Source organism: Benincasa hispida, chromosome 9 (assembly GCF_027475165.1).
Source record: "Benincasa hispida cultivar pf3 chromosome 9, pf3_genome.v1.1, whole genome shotgun sequence".
NCBI classification, from domain to species: Eukaryota; Viridiplantae; Streptophyta; class Magnoliopsida; order Cucurbitales; family Cucurbitaceae; genus Benincasa; species Benincasa hispida.
This window is the reverse complement of record NC_143486.1, coordinates 44,211,285-44,236,892: the sequence shown is the minus strand read 5'-3', so window position 1 is coordinate 44,236,892 and position 25,608 is coordinate 44,211,285. Positions and strand designations below refer to the sequence as shown.

General features: G+C 37.4%; 1 protein-coding gene across 2 annotated transcripts in view; it reads left to right on the top strand.

The window, feature by feature from the left end:
* LOC120085897 (protein GIGANTEA-like) overlaps positions 1 to 25,608 on the top strand; it is a 77,426-nt gene that overhangs the window by 35,764 nt on the left and 16,054 nt on the right. For both annotated transcript variants that reach the window (XM_039042169.2, XM_090318297.1), the window contains exons 7-9: positions 12,576 to 12,631; positions 21,391 to 21,631; positions 21,718 to 21,868. In XM_039042169.2, coding sequence (XP_038898097.2) covers positions 12,576 to 12,631; positions 21,391 to 21,631; positions 21,718 to 21,868 — 448 coding nt within the window. The remainder of the gene's footprint in view (positions 1 to 12,575; positions 12,632 to 21,390; positions 21,632 to 21,717; positions 21,869 to 25,608) is intronic.

Below are 25,608 nucleotides of genomic sequence, written 5' to 3'. Positions count from 1 at the left end.
TAGCTAGCCGATTTTGCTCAGCAGCAATTGGCCTTCAATCCAACGATCGGCGTCGGGTCTTTGAATCTAGGCCGAGGGCCCTCTGTCGGACAGAATATCCCAGACGCGTCAAACAACAGCGGCGCGGCTCATGGCCCGAACGATCTTCAACGATGGTTCGCCCATCTCCAATAATAGATTGCGGATTTTGGAGCAGTTCTTGGCACAAACCCTCAAACAGTCCAACTAGAGTTCTTCGTCAACCTACCAAAATATTTTGAGAATCCAGTAAACCCTTTCGTTGTTTTACCTACTACAAATATTTTGACTGGATCAATGGAAAATCCTGCAAGATTCATTACTGGAGAGAAGCTGAATAGCCATAACTATTTTTCCTTGTCCCAATCAATCAGAATGGTTTTGGAAGGACACCATAAATTTAGGTACTTGATGGGAGAGATACCGAAACCTAAACCGAGAGATCCTCAAGAACGTATCTGGAAATGGGAAGATTCGCTGTTATGGTATGTTTTGATTAATAGTATGGAATCCACGATTGACAGGCCGTTACTCTATGCTACAACTGCCAAAGACATTTGGGATGCTGTGCAGAAGTTATATTCAAAATGGCAGAATGCATCTCGGCTATATACCTTACGGAAGCAGGCCCATGAGTGCAAGCTGGGGACTATGGACGTGACATCCTACTTCAGTAAATTGTCCCTACTATGGCAAGAGATGGACTTGTGTCGGGAAATAGTTTGGAATTGTGCACATGACGGAGTTCAGTATTCGAAGATTGAGGAAGCTGATCGTGTCTATGACTTCTGGCTTGGTTAAATTCGAAATTCGATGTTGTTCGGAGTCGGATATTGGGCCAACGTCCTATACCCTTTCTCATGGAGGTATGTTTAGAGATACGTCTGGAAGAGGACAGGTCAAGTGCCATGAACAATTTAGTAATCACATCGACTGATGCTGCTACCTTTGCTACAAAGTCGTCTGGGTCTGATGGCGATAAGAAACCCCCTTCGATCTGTGAGCACTGCAAAAAGTCATGGCATACAAAAGACTAGTACTGGAAGTTGCATGGGAGACCTCCAAATAGCAGACGACGTCAGTCGCATGACAAGTCAAATCCTGGATGTGCCCTTATTGAGTGACTCGATGGGTGAAAATACCCAGAATCAAACTGCAGGAGATGGTAAAAATAATTTGAGTGCTGTTGGAGTCAGTGCTATCGTGCAGTCAGGTATGGTTCACTCTTTTGGCCTTATTAGCATTAATGGTAAAAAACCTTGGATTGTTGATTTAGGAGCTACAGATCATATTACTGGTTCATCTGATCAATTTATTTCATATTGTTCGAGCGCTGGAGATTAACGGATTAGAATTGCAAATGGGTCTTTTGCCCCTGTTGCAGGAAAAAGGCAATCTCTCTCTGTTTGAGGGTTTGGTATTACGTGATGTGCTGCATGTTCCTAAGATATCGTATAATTTGTTATCTGTCAGTAAAATTACAAGAGATCTGAGATGTCAGGCTGTTTTCTCACCCGACTTTGTTTTGTTTCAGGATCTGAACTCGGGGACGACGATTGGCACTGTCCGACACAATAGGGGGCTTTATTTCCTGACTGATGATATTTCCTTTTGGGAATGTTATAGAACCAATTTTATTTCTTTAAATTTTTCTACTTCTGAGAATGATTTTATGTTATGGTATTTTCGTCTTGGACATCCCAATTTTCAATACATGAAATATCTGTTTCCTCATTTGTTTCGTAATATTAATATATCTTCTTTGATTGTGATGTATGTATTCAAGCCAAACAGAGTTGAGTCTCTTTTCATTCCCAGCCTTAAAAAACATCAAACCCTTCATCCTTGTCCACAGTGATGTCTGGTATCCTTCACCAATCACCACCTCTATAGGTAAACGCTGGTTTGCCACCTTTATTGACGACCAAACTCGACTTACTTGAGAACGTCTACGAGGAGTTCAATTTTTTTGCCTTCTCTCTCTTTCTTTCTCTACTTTCTTTAATAAATAAAATCTTGACTTTGATATGCCTTGTCCTACAACGTTGTACTAGATTGAAAGCATTAGCAGCCTTATTATTGCAAAACCTGCGTGCAGGTTTTTCTTGTTCAAATCCAAAACTACCAAGCAATTTATGAAACCATATTGCTTGATTTGCAATTGATGCAACGTAAATATATCCAGCCTCAAAAGTAGGTTCAGCCATAACTTCTTGTTCTCTAGAAGTTCGAGGAGAAAAGACATAATTGAAAATACTTTTAAATTTATCAATGCAACCTGTCCAATCAATAAGTATCAATTCAAGCTTTCTTGTGGAAAAGGTAGATTGTGCACCTTCCATTCTTGAAAACCATGTTAGAGGAATGCAAAAATTTCAAAGCTTTGTTGTTGTCATGTTCAAAGCATTGATGCCACCTTTTGCTTTTGCGATCTCAACTCCTTGAGGGTCATAAATGACACAAACTTGATCTTTAAAAATCACAGAAAAATTATTATCCAACAATTGAGCAATACTAAGCAAGTTTTGAGACAACTTTGGAACATATAAAGCATTGGATATTTTATGTTCACCTTGCTTAGTATGCATGACAACAATACCTTTACCTTCAGCTAGTACTGTTGCGCCATGTCCAAGAACCACCTTAGACTATATAGATCTGTCAATCTGGCTAAAAGTAATATATCTTTAGCCATATGTGAAGTGCATCCACGGTCAATAAGCCATGAGTTTGACACTTTGTCATCAATATGAGATGCCATAAAAAAAAAAATGTTTCTTCAATATCATCTATGCAATTTGCATGTTATTGAGAATTTTGAAATTGGTTTTGTTTACTAAAACAAAACTTCTCTCTATGACCATCCTTGTTGCAATAATCACAATGGTGCCTTGTTTGTTTTTTAACCAACAATTCTTTTCAGAATGGTTAATTTTTTCTTAAAAAATAACATGGAGGAAATTTATCTTGACGCTCCTCCTTTTTTCATGCTCCCTTGATTTTTAGTTGTTTGTCTATAATTTTTTGGGATATCCGTGAGTGTCCAGGCTAGCTTCTGTGCACCTTTATCTGCAACAAGTTTCTTGTCTTCAAACTTTGCATGAAATGCACCTTAACTTGCTTCTCATTATATATGCCTTTGTTCATGGGCTCATAATTTGCTAATTAATTTAGCTATAGAGAGAGTTGTTAGGTCAGAAGACTCTTCTATGGCTGAGATTTTTGACTCAAATTTATTAGGAACACTAACCATTATTTTTTCTTCGACTCTTTGATCTGGAAATTTTCACTAGCTAGTCTTATCTGGTTTACAGTATTTGAATCCTTCATTTTTAACATCTCAAACTCTCTCTCGAGAGTCAGCAATTTGATTGCTTTCACTTTTGCACTTCCTTCAAATTTCTCCTGCAATTTATCCCAAGCTTCTTTTGCCATTTTACAATCAATAATCTTTGCAAATGTAGGATCTTTTGAAAGTAGTGGTTTTGCCTTAAGGGCATTTTAATCGGTTGTTATTCTCTGCTATTTTTAGTGTGTGCCTTAGTTATTTATTTGGCTCTGTTGTACCCTGTATAGATGTGAAAAATTAATAAGAACTCCTATATCGTGGTTTTTTCTCCCTGGCCTAGGGTTTTTCATGTAAACTGTGCATTTTCCCTTTTTCCCTTTTCTATTTCAATATGGTATTAGAGCAAGTTGAAGAAACCCTAGCCGTCATTGGTGAAAACCCACTGCAAGGCTCTCAGCCTATATCGACAGACGGAGTCAGCGAGTCAGTCGCTGGAACGAATGGAGCCGCTGTCGAGGACATCCACGTCTCTGCTGTACAGGCGGTACTCAGATTTATGGGGTTGATTACTCAGAAACCTTTTCTCCAGTGGCAAAACTGAATACAATTTGTGTGCTCCTCTCAGTGGCAGTTAACAAAGACTAGTCTCTCCATCAACTTGATGTAAAGAACGCATTCTTAATGGTGAGTTAGAAGAAGAGGTTTATATAGGCCCTCCTCTTGGATTCGAAGCTCAATTGATCATCGGGTCTGTAAACTTAAAAAATCCTTATATGGATTAAAGCAATCTCCAAGGGCGTGGTTTGATAGGTTCACCACCTTCGTTAAGTCCCAAGGATTCATTCAGGGGCATTCTGATCATATCTTATTTACAAAAAAGGTCAGCATCTGGGAAGGTGGCAGCTTTAATTGTGTATGTTGATGACATCATTCTATCGGGGGCGATAAGGTTGAGATTGTCAGATTAAAACAGAAAATGATAGATGAGTTTGAGATTAAAGACCTAGGATGCCTGAGATATTTCCTTGGAATGGAAGTGGCGAGATTGAAAGAGGGAATATCTGTGTCATAGCGAAAATATACTCTGGATCTGTTGAAGGGAATCGGGATGACTGGATGTAAGCCTATTGATACACCTGTTGAGGTCAATGCTAAGTTGGGAGATTCTGTCGACAAAGTTCCTGTTAATAAAGAGAGATATCAGCGTCTAGTGGGAAAATTCTTGTCTCATACTAGACCTGATATTTTCTATGCCGTTAGTGTGGTTAGTCAGTTTATGCAGGCTCCTTGTGAGGAACATATGGAGGCGGTCACTCGAATACTGAGGTATTTAAAGTCCATCCCAGGAAAAGGGCCTACAGAAAACATGATGGGAGGTGCATTGAGGCTAGGACTAGCAAAAATCCCCACGATACTTGCCCTGATCGGGATGGGGAATCCCCGATTTGACTGGGGACGGGGTGGTGACGGAGAGCATATCCCTGCCCCGATTATATATATATATATATAACAGTATTATGAAATAAAATTAAAAAGAATATAAAAAAAAATTAAAAACAGTATATATAAACTACTGTTTTAATTCTTTTAATTTTTTTAATTTCATTTTGTAATATTGTTTTGTGTATATATATAAAAATAAAGTTACTGTTTTTATTTTTTTTAATTCTTTTAAATTTTTTTCGTAAGATAATTAACTTAACTTTTTATTAAATTTTAAAATAAAGAAATGTTAAAATATTTTTTTACTATTAAATTAAATAAATAAAACAATAATAATACTAACTTATTACCTAAAAAGTGTATCATTTCAATAGAAATACAAAAATGTTAAACTCGTAGGTTTGATAAAGAATCAAACTGCTTTATTCATTCACCAAAGATATGAATATATACAAGTGTACAAAGCATAGAAAGAAAAATATCACAAAAGGAAAATATCACAAAATATATACAAGAATGGAAAATCCTAATTATAGAATTATAACACCCCCCCTCAAGTTGGAGCATATATGTTAATCATGCCCAACTGTTAAATAGATAATCTGTACGTCTTCCATCCAATGCTTTCGTAAAGATATCTCCTAATTGTTCTCCAATCTTCACATATCCTGTAGATACCAACCCTTGTTGAATTTTCTCACGTACAAAATGGCAATCAACTTCAATATGTTTAGTCCTTTCATGAAATATTGGATTAGACGCAATATGAAGTGCTGCTTGATTATCACACCACAACTTTGTTGGTGTGGTGATTTCAAATCCCAACTCAACAAGAAGTTCATATATCCAAATCAATTCACACACAGATTGTGTCATTGCTCTATATTCTGATTCTGCACTTGAACGTGATACCACATTTTGCTTCTTACTCTTCCAAGAAGTCAAATTACCACCAACAAAAACACAATACCTTGAGGTTGATCTTCTCTCTTCTTTAGATCCTGCCCAATCGGCGTCTGAGAAACATTCAATATTAGTATGATCATAATCCTTATATGATAAACCACGGCTGGGAGCAGCCTTCAAATAACAAAGAATCTATTCCAATGCAGTCTAATGATCAACTGTAGGGCATGACATGTACTGACTCACAATACTCACTGAATAGGCTATGTCGCATGGAGTCAATGTAAGGTAATTAAGTTTTCCCACTAACCTCCTATATCTTTCAGGATCTTTTAGCAATTCTCCATCTTTTGTGAGCTGTAAGTTGGGCATCATTGGGGTACTACATGGCTTAGCCCCTAGCTTTCCTGTTTCAGTCAACGAGTCAAGTACATATTTTCTCTGTGATAATAGAATTCCTTTCTTGCTTCTTATTACCTCAATTCCTAAGAAGTATTTCAACATGCCCAAATCTTTTGTATGGAATTGACTATGAAGAAAGGTCTTTAGAGACCGGATACCTAAAACATCATCACCAGTAATCACAATATCATCCACATATAAGACTAACAAGATGACACCACCCTCAGATCTCTTAAAAAAGACTGAATGATTTGACTTGCTCTTCAGCATTCCAAAGCTTTTAATCACCTGACTAAATTTACCAAACCAAGCTCATGGGCTCTGCTTTAATCCATACAAGGATTTACGAAGGCGACACACCGTTCCATTCTCTCCCTGAGCAACAAACCCTGGTGGTTGCTCCATATACACCTCTTCTTGAACATCACCATGAAGAAATCCATTTTTGATATCAAGTTGATGTAAAGGCCAATGATTGATTGAAGCTAATGAAATAAACAACCTCACAGATGCCATTTTTGCTACAGGAGAAAAAGTATCAGCATAGTCAACGCCATAAGTTTGTGGGTAGCCTTTTGCTACGAGGCGCGCTTTTAACCGAGCAACAAAACCATCAGGATTGACTTTAACTGCAAACGGCCATTTGCAACCGATAGCCTTCTTTCCTGCAGGGAGAGAACTAAATCCCAAGTACAATTATCATCTAAGGCAGTCATCTCCTCCACCATTGTAGCACACCAACCAGGATGAGACAAAGCCTCACGAACAGTTTTCGGGATGGATGCAGACTCTAAGGATGCAATGAATGAACATGTGGAAGGTGACAAATGGTTATATGAAACAAAAGAGGAAATAGGATGAGCACAAGTACGTTTACCTTTACGAAGAGCAATAGGTAGATCATCACCCGTTTCTGGATCCAATGACGAAGAAGACTCTGGTACAGGGCATGGAACTGGAGGAGGTTGTCGTCGAGTATAGACCTTAACGATCGGAGGAAGAGATGAATCAGGAAGAGTAGAGGTAGCCATAGGAAAAGATGAACCAGAAAGAGGATTGGAAGGAGAAATAACTGTGTAGACAAGGAAATCATCCTCTAATTCCTTATGTTCCCCCTGACTCTTATTCGAAGAGAAAGACGGTGATGAAAAAAATGGGGTATGTTAAAAAAACGTGATATCAGGAGAGACGAAATATTTATTTAGACTAGGACAATAACACCGATACCCCTTTTGGACACGGGAATAACCAAGGAAAATACATCTTAAGGAATTTGGATCCACCTTGGTATGCTCAGGCCGAACATCCTGAACAAGGCAGGTACAACCAAATATTTTTGGTGGAATGGGAAACAAATGTTGCTTGGGGCATAAAGTACGAAAAGGTATCTCACCCTTAAGAATGGAAGAGGGCATGCGATTTATTAAGAAACAAGCTATGGAAACAGCATCAGCCCAAAAGGATTTTGGAACATGCATCTGAAACATCAAAGCTCTGGCTGTCTCAAGGAGATAACGATTCTTTCGTTCTGCAACTCCATTTTGAGATGGAGTATCGACACAGGAAGATTGATGAAGAATGCCATGGGCATCTAAATAAGACTTGAGTGTATGAGAGAAATATTCCTTAGCATTATCACTCCGTAGGATTTTAAGAGCACCATTAAACTGAGTTTGAATTTCAGCATGGAAGTTACGAAAATGAGAAAGTAACTCAGAACAAATTTTCATTAAATATAACCACGTAACACGAGAATAGTCATCGACAAATGTAACAAAATACCTAAACTCTCCTTTGGACTCAATAGGACATGGACCCCAAACATTAGAATGGACTAATTCAAAAGGAGCACTAGCTCGTTTATTGACTCGAGGATACAAACTCAAACGATGAAATTTAGCAAACTGACATGACTCACAATCTAAAGAAGAAAAATGTTGAAGTTGTGGACGAAGACTCTTCAACACAGAGATAGACGGATGACCCAAACGACAATGCTCTTCAAAGGGAGACGACACGCTAGAGCATGTTATGGCCGTAGGTGTTTGTGGTTCAAAGATGTAAAGACCTCTAACTTCCCGCCCTTTACCAATAGTCTGTTTCGTCGTAAGATCCTGAAATAAGCAATAACCAGGAACAAAGGAGACACAACAATGAAGATCACGAGTGAGTTTACTGACCGAAATCAAATTAAATGAGAAATTTGGTAAATTTAAAACTGATGAGAAAGAAATTGATTCAGTGAGATGGATGGTTTCTAATCCTAAAACAGGAGTGGAGGTTCCATCACCTATAGTGACATTAGGTGAAGAGGTAGATGTACAAAGGGTAGAGAATAAACTGGGGTTAGCTGACATATGGTCTGTAGCGTCAGAGTCTAATGACCCATTTTGACGTGGAGGAAAGAAGGCGTTTAGAAATGTTACCTGTCTCTGCGATGGTCGTAATGGGAGTAGAAGATGATGCCCTCAATGAGTTTTGATACTGCTGAAATTTAGCAAACTCCCCTGCAGAAATCGTAATTGACTTGTCAAGATTATCAGGAGTAGAGGCGACATGTGCAGAGGGTGATGTCATCCTCTGACCCTTATTCAGCAATATTCTGCATTCACGTTTCGTATGGCCAGGTTTATGACAATAATAGCATACAACACCTCTTGGATTTGATCTCCATGAATAGTAGTTGGATCCATTCAACTTGTGTTCAGATATTTTTGACACCATAGGAACAATCTCAGACATTACTGGTTTCTTATCAGCCATTACCTCAAAAAGTAGACACCGGTTAGCAAAGAATCAAACCCTAATTTACCGAAGAGATGTCTACACAAGCAATGAGTATATCTATATATCCCAAACAAACACACCACCAAGAAGAGCCAACAATACTGAGGAAACCTTACTGAAGACGGACGAAAAAATGGTGGTGCACACGCGGACGAATAGCAGGCTGAAACAGGCGGCGCGTGAGCTTCACGCGCCGGTCAGATGGCAACTGGACTTTGGGGGTTTTGTAGATCGGCGACTAGGCTTTTCTTTGGAATGGACGATGTCGAAAAAAAAACCCTTTTTTTTTTCCAGTGGCGGTGGACGGCGATTAACGACGGCGAACGAACCGAAGACGGCAACTGTGAGTAAACTCACCTCTCCACAAAACCCTAAACGTATCACAAATGGGTTCTAAATTCTCAAACCCTAAGGTTCACAAAAACCCTAAGTTTATTTAGAGAGCTCTGATACCATGTTAAACTCTTAGGTTTGAGAAAGAATCAGAATGCTTTATTCATTCACCAAAGATATGAATATATACAAGTGTATATAGAAAGGAAAATATCACAAAATATTTATAAGAATGGAAAATCCTAATTATAGAATTATAACAAAAAAAATTATTGATTTTAAATAAAAAAATTAAAAAGAAAAACTAATGGGCGGGGAATTTTTCCCCGCGGGGACCCGATCCCTAAACGGGGATTCCCCGACTCCTCAAAACGGGGAATGGGGCGGGGATGGGGAGTACATCCCCGGCCCCACCCCGTTGCCAACCCTAATTGAGGCATACACTGGCTCAGATTGGACAAGATCCGTTATAGACAGAAAGTCAACGTCAAGGTATTGTACCTTTGTGTGGGGTAATCTTGTTACTTGGTGGAGTAAGAAATAAGTCATTGTTGCTAGAAGTAGCGCTGAAGCGGAATATAGGGCTATGAGTCTGGGCATACGCGAGGAGATATAGTTGAAGAAAGTCTTGTCTAACCTTCACTAAAAGTGTGATGCTCCAATGAAACTCTACTGTGAGAACAAGGTAGCTTAAGTATAGCTAACAACCCGGTGCAACACGACGGGACTAAGCATGTGGAGATAGACAGACACTTCATTAAGGAAAAGCTGGATAATGGCAGTATTTGTATTCCCTACGTTCCTTCAAGTCAACAAGTTGCTGACATTCTCACCAAAGGGTTACTAAGGCAGAGCTTCGACACCTGTGTTAGCAAGTTGGGTCTCATTGATATTTATGCCCCAACTTGAGGGGAGTATTGAAAGTAGTGGTTTTGCCCTAAGGACGTTTTAGTCGGTTATTATTCTCTGCTATTTTTAGTGTGTGCCTTAGTCATTTATTTGGCTCTGTTGTACTCTGTATAGATATGAAAAATTAATAAGAACTCGTATATCGTGGTTTTTTCTTCCTGGCCTAGGATTTTCCACGTAAACTGTGCATTTTCCCTTTCTTCCCTTTTCTATTTCAATAGGATCAAATAAAGTGGCATGATTCACAGATAAAGCCTTGGGCTTCTTTAATTTCTCCTATTCATGTAATCTGATTTGATTCAATGTTGGATTTTCTCCTAATGGTTGAGGATCAACATTAGTTGAAACAGATTCCCAAAGGCCAAGTGATTTTAACAACCCAAATTTGGTAGTTTTCACCATTAAAATATGGAGGAGAGGAAACACTAAAATTGGAAGACATTTTTCAAAATACAAAAAATGGAAAAAAAAAAAATTCACTCTCAAACAAAACCACAAGCCTTTAAATCTAAGGCTCTGATACCATTGTTGAAAAAATCAAAGCAGCTTCGATGCCATTGTTGGAAAATAAAATCGATGAAAAAAAATAAATGTTACGAAAGCAAATCAATATCTCAATCTTTGTTAAACAAAGAGAAGAAAAATGAAAATGAAAGTGAAATTCGAACTTCTTATTGAAGTAGGAAAAAATTGATGACGTACAAAATTAGTGATACACAAAATGTTGTATAAGAAATGTGATACATAAAATACATACATAGTAGCTCACCCTATAGGAAAAGAATGAACCTAAATAAATTTATCGAACTTACATAACTTAAAATTAAAAACTTAAAACAAAAAACTGAAAAGATAAATCAAACAATAAAGTAAACAACTTCAGGCATTATGTGAAAAAGAATAAACTCATTACTCAATAAAAGTCTCTCAAGTTGAATGAGTTAAATTTGAAAAATGAATAGAAAAGTGATCTGGTAGAAGACATCAAAAGGATACAGAAGCCTATTTTCTTGCAAAGTTATGGCATCAGAGAGAGAACATATGGATCTTCTTGCTTATCGGTCCGATAGGCATCAACAAATTTGGAATTCTATGTTGAAGAGATTGGCACAAAAGTAAGAGATAAACATTTGGAAGAACGGAGCTTTTATTAAGGAAGTACAAAAGATGGAGATTTTTGAGAGGACTCTCTCACTTTCTTTTGCTTACTCACTCACTTAATCACTTTCTCTTGCTTTTCTTTCTTCCTCTAACTTCCTCTAGCTTCTTTTAGCCTGTCTTGCAAATGGGAACACAACTCCTATTTTAGATATGAGATCCTTGGGCCCAAGTAAAAAGATTTTCCCTTTGAATTCTAAAATATTCTAAATATTTCTATGAAATTATCCTTATCTAAAGGAATTCCCTAGGATTTCTTGGAGTCTAAAGAAATGCTAGGATTTTTCTAGAGCATTTCTTTTGAGATACTTATTTACAATCTTCAAGATAAATCTAAAGATGTCTTATATTTACATTAAAGTTATTTATGTAGTTACTTCAACAAGCTTCTAGATAGTTAGTGTTTCCTTCTACTTTAATCTTTTGTTCTCATTTTCAGCAAGATTGATGCGAGGGCTTAAATATTGGAATTTCTCTATGTAATTTGTTAAATCACCAATAAACCTTGAAGCCGAAGGTGATAGGTTATGCTAATTTGAATTATGTCAATACTTTCATACTCCCTTCACTTGTGGACTTTTCTGACAAGTGAAAATCAATGGACTTCTTGCTTTGCTACTATGTTACATCACCAATCAACCCAAAAGCTTACATGATTAGCAAGACAACAATTTCCTTGCCAATATTGTTGGATGGTGATTCAACATGATTAGCAGCACAACAATTTCCTTTGCAACATTGTTGGTTAGTCAGTTAGTGGTTTTATGTCGGTGGATGTAGGAGAGAAGCTAAAAAGTATGGTTTAACCATACATCCAAGGATTTAGTAGATGGCAACCAGCCACAGTATGACGACCACACTGAAAAATTTTCCTAGGTGGTTGTCCTTTTTGCAAGAAAGATGAAAATACAAAGTTATATCTTCCTTAATTATACGTATATTAGAAATTTCTGGAATTTTATTCTGCCTTCAATGACAAATCTTGGCCCCTCGTACGTATTTCAAAAATCTGTATTCAATCGTGTTGGGTCACTCATTGGAGAAAGAAAAATGCTCTGGCTCTTACCCTCAGTCTCCTTGACTAGAAAGGAACAACAATGGAATCTTCAACAACAAATAGAAGTCTCTTGATGGTTTTCTAGACTCCCATGTTTTTTGGCTTTGCTTAGTGTAAGTTGTCTCTTTTTTTAACAATTATGGTATTGATTCTCTTACGAAGTTGGAAGAGCTTTCCAAAATCCCCTTTCAGCATGGTGCTTGACTTTCTTTTCTACTTTTATGTCATCTATGAAATTGTTTCTTGTTGTGAAACATTTTTACACATAAACAGGTGCAGTGGTGTAATGGGTAAATACGCTGCTGGAGAACTCAGGCCACCTACATCAGGTTTGTGAACATTTTACTTAAATGTCAAACTATGAAGTGGTATTTCACTTGATATAACAGATTTGCAACTTATCAAATGGTACGGAATGAACAAGGAATGGGCAAAGGGCTATATAAACCAGTGTCCCTTTGCTGTTTGACATATAAAACAGTGCTTAACAAAGTTGTGGACATCCTTCTAATTTGTGGCCAAAAGCACCAAGTAGAGACCAAGTCAAAAGTCTTATATGCAATTTGACGTATAAACCAAGATCTTGAACTCAATTCTTGGAGAATTTTTTACTTTATTGCTGAATAATACCTCATTACAGCCTACGACTCCTATTGAAAGGTTATGTTAGTTGTATATATGTTAATTAGCTGTAAAATAATTATTGATTTTATTTTATGATTCTTTCCTTTTATGAATCAAGTCTTTCTTCTATATGAGAAGGTTATATATCTTACATTAGAAATTGGAGTACAAATATTTGTTCCATTTGATTCAAGAGTCTACAATCCAGTTGTTGATATTTAACCAAACCAAACTTAAAAATAGAAACAACTCAAGTAATAACACATGGTACATGATAAATACTAAAACATAAGAAAACCAGATCGATAGAACATTAATAAATGTTCAAAACAGAGCCTATGAATAACAACTAAACCATATATTACATCAGGTTGCCTTTTCCAATAAGGATGGTTTCAAGTCAGCATTTATTGTGGTCATTTGGAATTAATTGGCTTCTAGTCTTCTTTTTTTCCTTTGGTTTGTGAAGCTTTCACTGTATCTCTAATTTTGCTGACTGGAATTTTGCCAAGTTTGCTTTTTGCTTTTTGGGAGAGTATCTAGTTGCTTTTTGCTTATTTTGCTAATTGGAATTTTGCAAGGTTTCAGATATAAGTGGAGAATGTGGATGTATGATTGTGTCAGGAATGTGAATTATTTGATTCGTATCGATGGTTCTCCAAAGGGGTCCACAAAGGCTTTTAGAGGTTTGAGATAGGGGGATCCTTTATCTCTTTCTTGTTTCTTTTGGCCATGGGTGTTTTAAGTTGTATTATCTACAGGGGGTGGATCGAAGCATTCTTGAGCCTTTTAAGTTTGGATCCAAGGGAGTGGCTTTGTCTCATCTGCAGTTTACTAATGATACGATATTCTTTTGTTTTGGCAAAGAGGAGTCTTTCCTATCCTAAATCACATGCTCGAGTTCTTTAAGGCAATGGTGGGGCTCTTTTCCTTCTTCCTACCTTGGTCTCCCTCATGGAGGCAATTTGAGAGCTATCTCTCTCTTGGAGGCAATTCGAGAGCTATCTCTTTTTAGGATGACCCCATTTTGAAGATAAGGAAGAGGTTAGTCTCGTGGGAGAAAAGTTTTTCTTCAAAGTTTGGTAGACTTACGCTGATCAAATTGGTGTTGAGTGGAATTCCTAATCTATTACCTTTCTCTTTTTCGTCCACTTGTGTAGCATTGAGAAGCTCATGAGTCATGAGAGACTTCCTTTAGGAAGGGGTGGAGGAAGGGAAAGGATCTCATCTGGTTAGTTGGGAAGTTGTGGGTAAAGTTGTGAATCAAGGGATTAGAGCTTGAAAATTTAAGGTTACAAAACAGAGCTCTATTTGCTATTTGGCGTTTTTCCATTGAGCTTAAATTCTTGTTGCACAGGATTATTGTAAGTAAACACAGTCCCATTCCTTTGAATGGGGTGGCGAAGGGCGTTAAAAGGCACGCTTTGAAATCGTTAAAAATATATTTATTTTTGGCTTCCTTCCTTTTCCTTTTTTTTTTTTTTTGTATTGTGGGGGAAGGTTTTTTTTAAATTTTTTTTTGATAAGAAACAATTTCATTGATAAATGAAATATCCAAAGACAGAATACCTCAAAGAGGAGATATATGAAGAATCAAAGGGAAACCCCAAGCAAAAGAAAAGGAACCATAACCAAGTGGAAAAGGGATGGCAAAAGGGTGCGATAAACAGAGAGATGTAAGATGGATTGACAATATATGATGCCCTAAATACAAGGGTAAAACCAAACCAAGCAACAATCCAAGGAAACATCAAACCGGGGCATCCCATAAACAAAAGAAAAGGCAACCATAAGCATCCACCATCGATAGCAACAGACCAACAGACCAAAAAGATCAAAAGAGACCGAAAAAAAACAACCAGAATGATGAAGGGTGGGCGTAGATCTCGCGATAGATCGAGCCGAAAGTGAACCTCTCTGAGAAAAGAAGTAGCTTTTTTCTCATAGGAGCTCGAGCATTCCAAGTTTTTTATTTCTCTAATGCATTTCTTTTGTTCAACCATCTCTTAGCGGGAATAGCCATAATACAGAGTCCGTTGTCTTTGAACTGTAGCGCTAATGCATTTAGTTGAGGTCCTAGATTGAAAAACTCATCTGTCGGAGGAGAATAAAAATTATACCATTGTGCTTCAACAGGTTTATAAAAGGAAGAACGATAAGGAGAATCAGGTGGAGTTGGGATGAAGCTTGAGAGGTAGTTTTTGGTATCGGCCTCAGATTGTAAAGCCACAATGGCGGTAGAATGTTTAACACCAGGGCGAAAATTAGTCTTAAGATGATTGTTGGATGGAGGGATAGCAATGTGTTTTGAGGTTTAACAGGTGAACAAGAGGATGGGGAAGTGAGTGCTGGTCTATGTAGGAAGAAGGTGGTGGTTGCATGTATAGCTATAAGGGAGTGGTTGTGTGTGAAGAAGCGGATGTGGGATGTTTCTTGTGAGAAAGGGTGGAAGGGACCAATGGGACATTTGGAGCCGATTGAGAGAGAAGGTGAGATGAACTGTTGGGTAAAACCGAGGAAGAGTGATGGGATGAAACATCATCAGAGAGAGGGTGGATAATTAGCTAAAGAAGAATATTGATTGGTGGCTTTCTTAGGTGAAGGGACAACTGATTGGATGTGTTGGAAAGCAATGACTGTGGCAGAAGAGAGTGTCTTTTTGGATAGACAGATAGGTGGATGGGACGGGGGTCTTTGATTGTTTTGTACAAAAATCAGATGGGTGGGTAGTGTCAGTGTCCTTATTTATCAAAAACACACTATTATTCAGCGGTAAACTTGAGCTTTCAGCACAATTAGCAAATTCCGGCCAAGACCCTTCAGTCAAAGAAATCAACCGAGTATGAACAATTTAATCTAGTTTTTGAAAAACGCCATAGACCTTTTCTTCAAAAATTGGTTGGTTTTGATACTGACTCTTATGATGAGGAAGTAAACAATCACCACTTTCAATATTACCAAAAGATTCAAGGAAAATGACCCTTACAATTTCATGAACAAGGCAAAACCTACATTTCCTTCCCGAGCAGCAAATAAATATCACAAAATGTGGTTGGGTTTGATTCTGAAACATCAAAGGAAGAAAGTTGGTTGGCAAGGTTTTTCTTGGTTTCCATATGAAAATCATGAGCTTTACACCGATTCAAGAATGTCAAAGAATGGGTTCAAGAATTGTTTCAAGATCAAACGGGCATTCAACCAAATGTTCAAGAACATGTTTTCCTTCAAGAACTTCAAGACAACCCACATCGAGGTCAAAATCGAGTGGCCATGCTGCAAGAACATCAAGATAGGGATAAGAATCTTAATGCTTGAGGACGTTATTTGACTATGCTCCCAATGGAACCAATTTTGACCATTGTTGCCCGTCTCAATGTGAGAGACCCTTTTCTAACCACTTGAGAAGAAGGATTCTACAGAAGTTGCAAAATCCCAATTTTCACAAGATCATAGTGCATCTTGCTATTATCCGAGCCTATGGGGGATGGAAAGAAGTTGAGAGGAATTTTGGAGGATATAACTTCTGTTTGCTTTCTGCTATTGATTCACTAAGGAAGGAATGTTTCTTTGCTTAAAATATATTGGCCTAGTCAACGGGTACTTGAACACCTACAATGCTTGGAGTCTTGATGGACTTGATAAAAATTTTATGTCTTGGACTATTTTCATAATATTTTTGTTCACGATATAGGAGGTTGGTTTGGCCATACTCCGTTGTACAAGTTTGTTTTATTTCTTAATTGTTTCATTTTTTTCCTTTCTTTTCAAAACTTGAGGACAAGTTTTCTTTTTGGAGGGGTTAAATGATGTAAGTTAGGGGTTTGTAAAACTCTTAGGTTTGAGAAAGAATCAGAATACTCTATTCATACACCAAAGATATGAATATATACAAGTGTACAAAGCATAGAAAAGGAAAATATCACAAAATATTTACAAGAATGGAAAACCCTAACTATAGAATTATAACACTCCCCATCAAGTTGGAGCATATATGTTAATCATGCCCAACTTGTTACATAGATAATCTATACGTCTTCCATCCAATGCTTTCGTGAAGATATCTCCTAATTGTTCTCTAGTCTTCACATATCCTGTAGATACCAACCCTTGTTGAATTTTCTCACGTACAAAATGGCAATCAACTTCAATATGTTTAGTCCTTTCATGAAATACTGGATTAGACGCAATATGAAGTGTTGCTTGATTATCATACCACCACTTTGTCGGTGTGGTGATTTCAAATCCCAACTCAACAAGAAGTTCATATATCCAAATCAATTCACACATGTTGTGCCATTGCTCTATATTTTGATTCTGCAGTTGAACGTGACACCACATTTTGCTTCTTACTCTTCCAAGAAATCAAATTACCACTAATAAAAACACAATACCCTGAGGTTGATCTTCTGTCTTCTTTAGATCCTGCCTAATCAGCGTCTGAGAAACATTCAATATTAGTATGACCATAATTCTTATATAATAAACCACGTCCGAGAGCAACCTTCAAATAACAAAGAATTTGTTCCAATGCAGCCCAATGATCGACTGTAGGGCATGACATGTACTGACTCACAATAATTACTGAATAGGTTATGTTGGGTTGAGTCACTGTAAGGTAATTAAGTTTTCCCACTAACCTCCTATATCTTTCAGGATCTTTTAGCAATTCTCCATCTTTTGTGAGCTGTAAGTTGGGCATCATTGGGTACTACATGGTTTAGCCCCTAACTTTCTTGTTTCAGTCGACAAGTCAAGTACATATTTTCTCTGTGATAATAGAATTCCTTTCTTGCTTCTTATTACCTCAATTCCTAAGAAGTATTTCAACATGCCAAAATCTTTTGTATGGAATTGACTATGAAGAAAGGTATTTAGAGATTGGATACCTAAAGCATCATCACCAGTAATCACAATATCATCCACATATACGACTAACAAGATGACACCACCCTCAGATCTCTTAAAAAAGACTGAATGATCTGACATGCTCTTCCGCATTCTAAAGCTTTTAATCACTTGACTAAATTTACCAAACCAAGCTCGTGGGCTCTGCTTTAATCCATACAAGGATTTACGAAGGCGACACACTGTTCCATTCTCCCCCTGAGCAAAAAACCCTGGTGGTTGCTCCATATACACCTCTTCTTGAAGATCACCATGAAGAAATGCATTTTTAATATCAAGTTGATGTAAAGGCCAATGTTTGATTGAAGCTAATGAAATAAACAACCTCACAGATGCCATTTTTGCTACAGGAGAAAAAGTATCAGCATAGTAAACGCCATAAGTTTGTGCGTAACCTTTCGCTACAAGGCGCGCTTTTAACCGAGCAATAGAACCATCAAGATTGATTTTAACTGCAAGCACCCATTTGCAACCGATAGCCTTCTTTCCTGCAGGGAGAGAAACTAAATCCCAAGTACAATCATCATCTAAGGCAGTCATCTCCTCCACCATTGCGGCACACCAACCAGGATGAGACAAAGCCTCATGAATAGTTTTCGAGATGGATACAGACTCTAAGGATGCAATGAATGAACATGTGGAAGACGACAAATGGTTATATGAAACAAAAGAAGAAATAGGATGAGCACATGTACGTTTACCTTTACGAAGAGCAAGGTAGATCATCACTCGTTTCTGAATCCAATGACGAAGAAGACTCTGGTACAGGGCATGGAACTGAAGTAGGTTGTCGTCGAGTATAGACCTTAACGGTGGGTGGAAGAGTAGAGGTAGCCACAAGTAGAGATGAATCAAGAAGAGGATCGGAAGGAGAAATAACTGCGTAGACAAGGAAATCATCCTCTAATTCCTTATGCTTCCCCTGACACTTATTCGAAGAGAAAGACGGTGATGAAAAAAATGGGGTATGTTAAAAAAACGTGATATCAGGAGAGACGAAATATTTATTTAGACTAGGACAATAACACTGATACCCCTTTTGGACACAGGAATAACCAAGGAAAATACATTTTAAGGACTTTGGATCCAGCTAACATCCCGAACAAGGCAGGTACAACCAAATATTTTTGGTGGAATAGGAAACAAATGTTGCTTGGGGCATAAAGTACGAAAAGGTATGTCACCCTTAAGAATGGAAGAGGGCATTCGATTTATTAAGAAACAAGCTGTGGAAACAGCATCAGCCCAAAAGGATTTTGGAACATGCATCTGAAACATCAAAGCTCTGGTTGTCTCAAGGAGATGACGATTCTTTCGTTCTGCAACTCCATTTTGAGATGGAGTATCGACACAGGAAGATTGATGAAGAATGCCATGGGCATCTAAATAAGACTTGAGTGTATGAGAGAAATATTCCTTAGCATTATCACTTCGTAGGATTTTAAGAGCACCATTAAACTGAGTTTGAATTTCAGCATGGAAGTTACGAAAATGAGAAAGTAACTCAGATCGAATTTTCATTAAATATAACCACGTAACACGAGAATAGTCATCGACAAATGTAACAAAATACCTAAACCCTCCTTTGGACTCAACAGGACATGGACCCCAAACATTAGAATGGACTAATTCAAAAGGAGCACTAGCTCGTTTATTGACTCGAGGATACGAACTCAAACGGTGAAATTTAGCAAACTGACATGACTCACAATCTAAAGAAGAAAAATGTTGAAGTTGTGGACGAAGACTCTTCAACACAGAGATAGACGGATGACCCAAACGACAATGCTCTTCAAAGGGAGACGACACGCTAGAGCATGTGGTGGTTGTAGGTGTTTGTGGTTCAAAGATGTAAAGACCTCCAAATTCCCGCCCTTTACCAATAGTCTGTTTCGTCGTAAGATCTTGAAATAAACAATAACTAGGAAAAAAGGAGACAACAATGAAGATCACAAGTAAGTTTACTGACCGAAATCAAATTAAACGAGAAATGTGGTAAATTTAAAACTGATGACAAAGAAATATTCAGTGAGATGGACGGTTCCTGATCCTAAAACAGGAGTGGAGGTTCCATTTTGACGTGGAGGAAAGAAGGCAATTTAGAAATGTTACCTGTCTCTGCGATGGTCGTAATGGGAGTAGAAGATGATGCCCTCAATGACTCTTGATACTGCTAAAATTTAGCAAACTCCTCTGCAGAAATCGTAATTGACTTGTCAAGATTATCAGGAGTAGAGACGACATGTGCAGAGGGTGATGGCATTCTCTGACCCTTATTCAGCAATCTTCTGCATTCACGTTTCGTATGGCCAGGTTTATGACAATAATAGCAAACACCTCCTGGAATTTAATCTCCATGAATAATAGTTGGATCCATTCAACTTGTGTTCAGTTACTTTTGACACCATAGGAACAATCTCAGACATTACTGGTTTTTTATTAGCCATTACTTCAAAAAATAGACACTGGACAACAGAGAATCAAACCCTAATTTACCGAAAAGATGTCTTTACAAGCAATGAGTATATCTATATATCCCAAACAAACACACCACCAAGAAGAGTCAACAACACTGAGGAAACCCATAGAAGACGAACCAAAATCGATGGTGCACGCACCTACATGCGCCGGTGCGTGGACGAACGACAAGTTGGAACAAGCGACGTGTGAGCCCCACACGCTGGTTAGATGGGATCTGGACTTTGGGGTTTTGTAGATTGGCAACTGGGCTCCTCGATGGACTGGGTGGTGTCGAAAAAATAGCCTTTTTTTTTTCTTGCGATGGCGGCAGTTAACGACGGCGAACGAACCAAAGACGGTGACTATGAGCAAAAGTGTAAACTCACCTCTCCACAAAACCCTAAACGTATCACAAACGGGTTCTAAATTCTCAAACCCTAAGGTTCACAAAACCCTAAGTTTGTCTAGGTTGCTCTGATACCACCTAAAAGATCTTAGGTTTGAGAAAAAATCAGAATACTCTATTCATTCACCAAAGATATGAATATATACAAGTGTACAAAGCATAGAAAAGGAAAATATCACACAATATTTACAAGAATGGAAAACCCTAACTATAGAATTATAACAGGGTTAAATTGGGTAATTAGGTAATAGGTTTAGGTTTATTCTCCTTTTACCTCTCACTTGTATTAAAAGTCTATAAATTGGAGTCTTGCCCCCATGTATGCACAATTAAGGAATAAGATTTTTTCCTCTTCAAGATTTATAGTATACATCAAAAGCATTTGTTTCTAAAAGTTAAAAGAAAAAAACTGCATATTTTCATACTCTTTTAGATTTGTTTTTCTTGTTTAACCTTTTCGTTTTGTATCCCTGTGTATCTTTAATTGTAAAAATAATGAAAAATGTTCTCTCTCGTAAAGAAACAGTTACTTCTCTGATTTCTTTCTTGGTTAAATGAATAAGCATTATGTCTTGAAGTAAAAATACATCATATCATATTTTTTAGTAGTATTTTAATGTTGCTTACTAGAAGATGTATATCAATTTTATCCTTAGAACAAGGATATTACCGAGCAGGTTTTCTTGTCTATAGCTTCTTCTCGTGGATCTGGAAAGCACCCTCAGCTTATGCCATCAACTCCAAGGTGGGCCGTTGCAAATGGTGCTGGAGTCATACTGAGTGTTTGTGATGAAGAGGTTGCGCGATATGAGACTGCAACTCTAACAGCAGCTGCTGTTCCTGCACTTCTTCTTCCTCCCCCCACAACAGCTTTGGATGAACATTTAGTTGCTGGGCTACCAGCTCTTGAGCCGTATGCACGCTTATTTCATAGGTTAGCTTATCTAAACCTTCAAAGAAAAAGAAATGTCAAATCCTTTATTTTGGTTCTTGTCATTCAAGTTTTCCTCCCCAGCACAGATATTATGCCATTGCTACTCCCAGTGCCACCCAAAGGCTTCTTCTTGGACTCTTAGAAGCACCTCCATCTTGGGCTCCAGATGCTCTTGATGCAGCTGTACAGCTTGTAGAACTCCTTCGAGCTGCTGAAGAGTATGCAACTGGCATTAGGGTAAGTTGGATACTGTACTGTGCAGTAGGGCATGTGGGTTAAGCCATTCATGAATTTTTATTTAAATTTATGGTACTGTTTAATCTTTTCACCATAGTTTGACTATATATTTCTAATATTAATTCATATCAGTAGCATGATCAGATATAGCAGTAATGTGTCTAGATGTTTTTGGGGTTCTATTTATTTCATTATTTGTTTTGAAAGTTGTTGAATTTCTTTTTATGTTTTTGTGTGAACTGTGATTAGGTGTTTATGTTTAGCATTTATGTCATATCTTCTATCTGTTATAATACAAGTTTATATATTTATATATAGACGTCCTTTATTGTAATTGTACATACCGAGTCTAGGGTTTCTATGTTTCCTATATATGTAGATAATTTATATATTTATATATAGACGTCCTTTATTGTAATTGTACATACCTAGTCTAGGGTTTCTATGTTTCCTATATATGTAGATAATTTATTCCAAAATACTGATTACATGGTATAAGAGCTTGTTGAACTTCAACATCTGGGCTGAATGGTAATAACAAAGCAAGTTCGGCAGTTATCCTCTTAAGTCTCATAAAGTAGCTGGTAACAGATTTTGCTTTTTATTCGGCACGAAAGAATTGCATACAAACTTTGAACACTCTGTGGACTTGCTCTTTACTCGAGTATAGAAATTCTTAAAATTCTAAGAGTTCCTTCATAGAAGTATAGTGATCGATCAAACCGATTACCTCACTCTCAATGGATTTTTTTATATGAAGATAAAGTCGGGCGTCATCACGAAACCAATCATTCTTCTTCTTTGCATCGTCTGGTAGATCGTCAATCATATGGTCATCCATATCAGTACTTCGTAAATAAAACAGAATTGTCCGACGCAAATCATAGTAATTAGATCCATTTAACTTGTGTTCTTTAATCTTTGAGGCTAAGGGAATCACATTAGATACCACCAAATTCTTCATCACATCTATATTGAATTCACACACTGATCGTAGATCTCACAAATGGAATAAGAACCAAGAAACAGAATTACAAACTAGGGTAAAATCACACCAACTGATCAAAACAGCCACAAATTTGGACAAAACAGCCACAAACTGATTAAAAACAGCCACAAACCCTAGAAACAAAGGTGTATTCTTCAAATATCTTCAAACCCGAATGGATTTCGATGGAACCAACTGCACAGACTAACCGGAAAATAGGACCCGAGACGAACCCAAAAGACTGAACACGAAACGGAGCTCCCACGTTCTCCCACATGTCCAAGGCGTTCGGCGGCACGTGAACCTTACGTGCGGTGTTTTCTGGTGAACGGCGAATGCAGACGGAAGCGAATGGCGGCGGCGCTCCTCCTAAGGTGGGCGGTGTCGACAAACGGCCACTCAAACTCGATGACCTAAACTTGAACCCTAACCTTATGAGAGCGTAGCCGTCAAATGAATATTCGAAACCCTGGAGATGCTACCAATACAACAACTTGCTAAAGAAGTACTCCGATGATACCAAATCAGCAACTTGCTAAAAAAGGAGAATTATTTAAAGATCTTGAGAGATATAGAAGATTGGTTGGGAAGTTGAACTATTTAACAGTGACACGACTAGACATCGCTTATTTTGTAAGTATTGTAAGTCAGTTTATGTCATCTCCTACAGTGGATCATTGAGCTACAGTAGAACAAATTCTATGTTATTTGAAAGTTGTTCTTGGACGTGGGATCTTATATAAAGATCATGGCCATACAAGAGTTGAATGTTTTTTAGATGTTGATTGTGCTGAATCTCGAGAAGATAGGAGATCGACTTCGGGATATTGTGTCTTTGTAGGAGGAAACTTAGTATCGTGGAAGAGTAAGGAACATAATGTAGTTTCTCATTCGAGTGTTGGATCAGAATATAGGGCCATGTCACAATCTGTGTGCGAAATAATGTGGATACACCAACTGTTATTTGAGATGGGCTTTAGTTTTTACCGTGCCAGCTAAATTATGATGTGATAATCAAGCTGCTCTTCACATTGCATCTAACCTAGTATTTCATGAACGGACTAAACATATTAAGGTGGATTGTCACTTTATTCGCGAGAAAATACAAGAAGGGTTGGTGTCCACATGATATATGAAGACTGGAGAACAATTGAGAGATATTCTTACCAAAGCTGTAAATGGAACAAGAATAAGCTATCTATGCAACAAGCTGGACACGATTGACATATTTGCTCCAGCTTGAGGGGTTATATATAGATGTCCTTTATTGTAATTGTACATACCTAGTCTAGGGCTTATATGTTTCCTATATATATGTAACTCTACTTTGAATTATAATGAGATAATTTATTCCAAAATACTGAGTACACTATCTATATTTGTAGTATTTTTTCTTTATTTGTGTAGGATCATTCTCCTATGTAAGAACTCCTATATTTGATTTTAAACATTTCGAAGAAATTGGAAGTACAATAATTTTATTTATTTTCAAAATTCTAGAATCTCCAAGATTTTATTTTATAATTCAATTCACCAAAAACAAGGCACAATCGGGCTATTTATATAGGCTAACCAACTAACCAAGATTAACTATTCTTAGCATGAATATGTTGGGAATTATTGCGAGATATAAATAAATGCTGAATAACAAAATTATATTTCAAACTCCCACTTCTAACCCCTAATAAGTAATCGATCATAAAATAACAAATAATAAAAAGAAAGAAAAAAGGAAAACGATATTGAAAAATATATTAGTTCGCCCCAAACTTGGGACTACATCCAGTCTTTTGCAACTACAGGTTCTACCATGATGGAGATTGTAAAGAACTCTCAAACTCACGCTATAAATCTCTCCCCAAATAGCCCAACAAGAACTATTTGAATCCAGTAACCACAACTCGATAACTTGAAATAAATAATAAAAGAAATCTTCAACCTAGAGAAAGAGAATACACTCTATTCTCTCAAATTTTACTCACCGTCACACACCAAAAATGGCTGAAGAATAAGAAAGAAAAGATTACTCCAAAGGCTCCCGGCTTTTCTATTCATATTTTGGCAAAATTAGGCTCATGACACTTCATTTTTTTTGTTATGACAAATTGGCTTTTTAAAGAGTTTCACTAACACTTCCTTTTTTGGTTTGATAAATCCACCTCCATTAATAACCAATCAAAAATCCAATTTTTACTCACCTCCAATTTTACTTTAACAAGCAAACACCTCCACAATTAACCAATTACAAACTTTCTTATATGTTAAGTAAACAACGAAATAGGCTTTGTAATTCAAATGGGTCCATTATGAGTAATTCTTCACCAAAATCAGATTTTGTTTTATTGGCTTGAGGTAAGCTTTATTTTGTCTCCCCATCTTAACAATCTCCCACTTGGAGACAAAACGAGAATCTTGGCTCCCACTACAACAAAACTTTATGATCTTGGCAAACTCCAAAACTCAAATCCCACTACAATTGTTATCTCTAATATTCCTGGCAAACTCCAAGGTTCAACAATAAAATTTGTAACAAAATAGGAAATATACAAGTAAGCTATGTGGAATTGTCTCCCAGGCATTCACAGTCACATACTCCCACGTCAGCTAAGTGGTACCAAACGACACCTTCAATCTAGAACACCTGTTCTTGAAGAAGACATACTCTGCAAGTGGCTTGATTCCTTCCTTCAAGCCTGCTACCAAGCTGGAGACTTTGTCAAAGACCTTAGCAATTGCTTTGGTCTTCCAATTT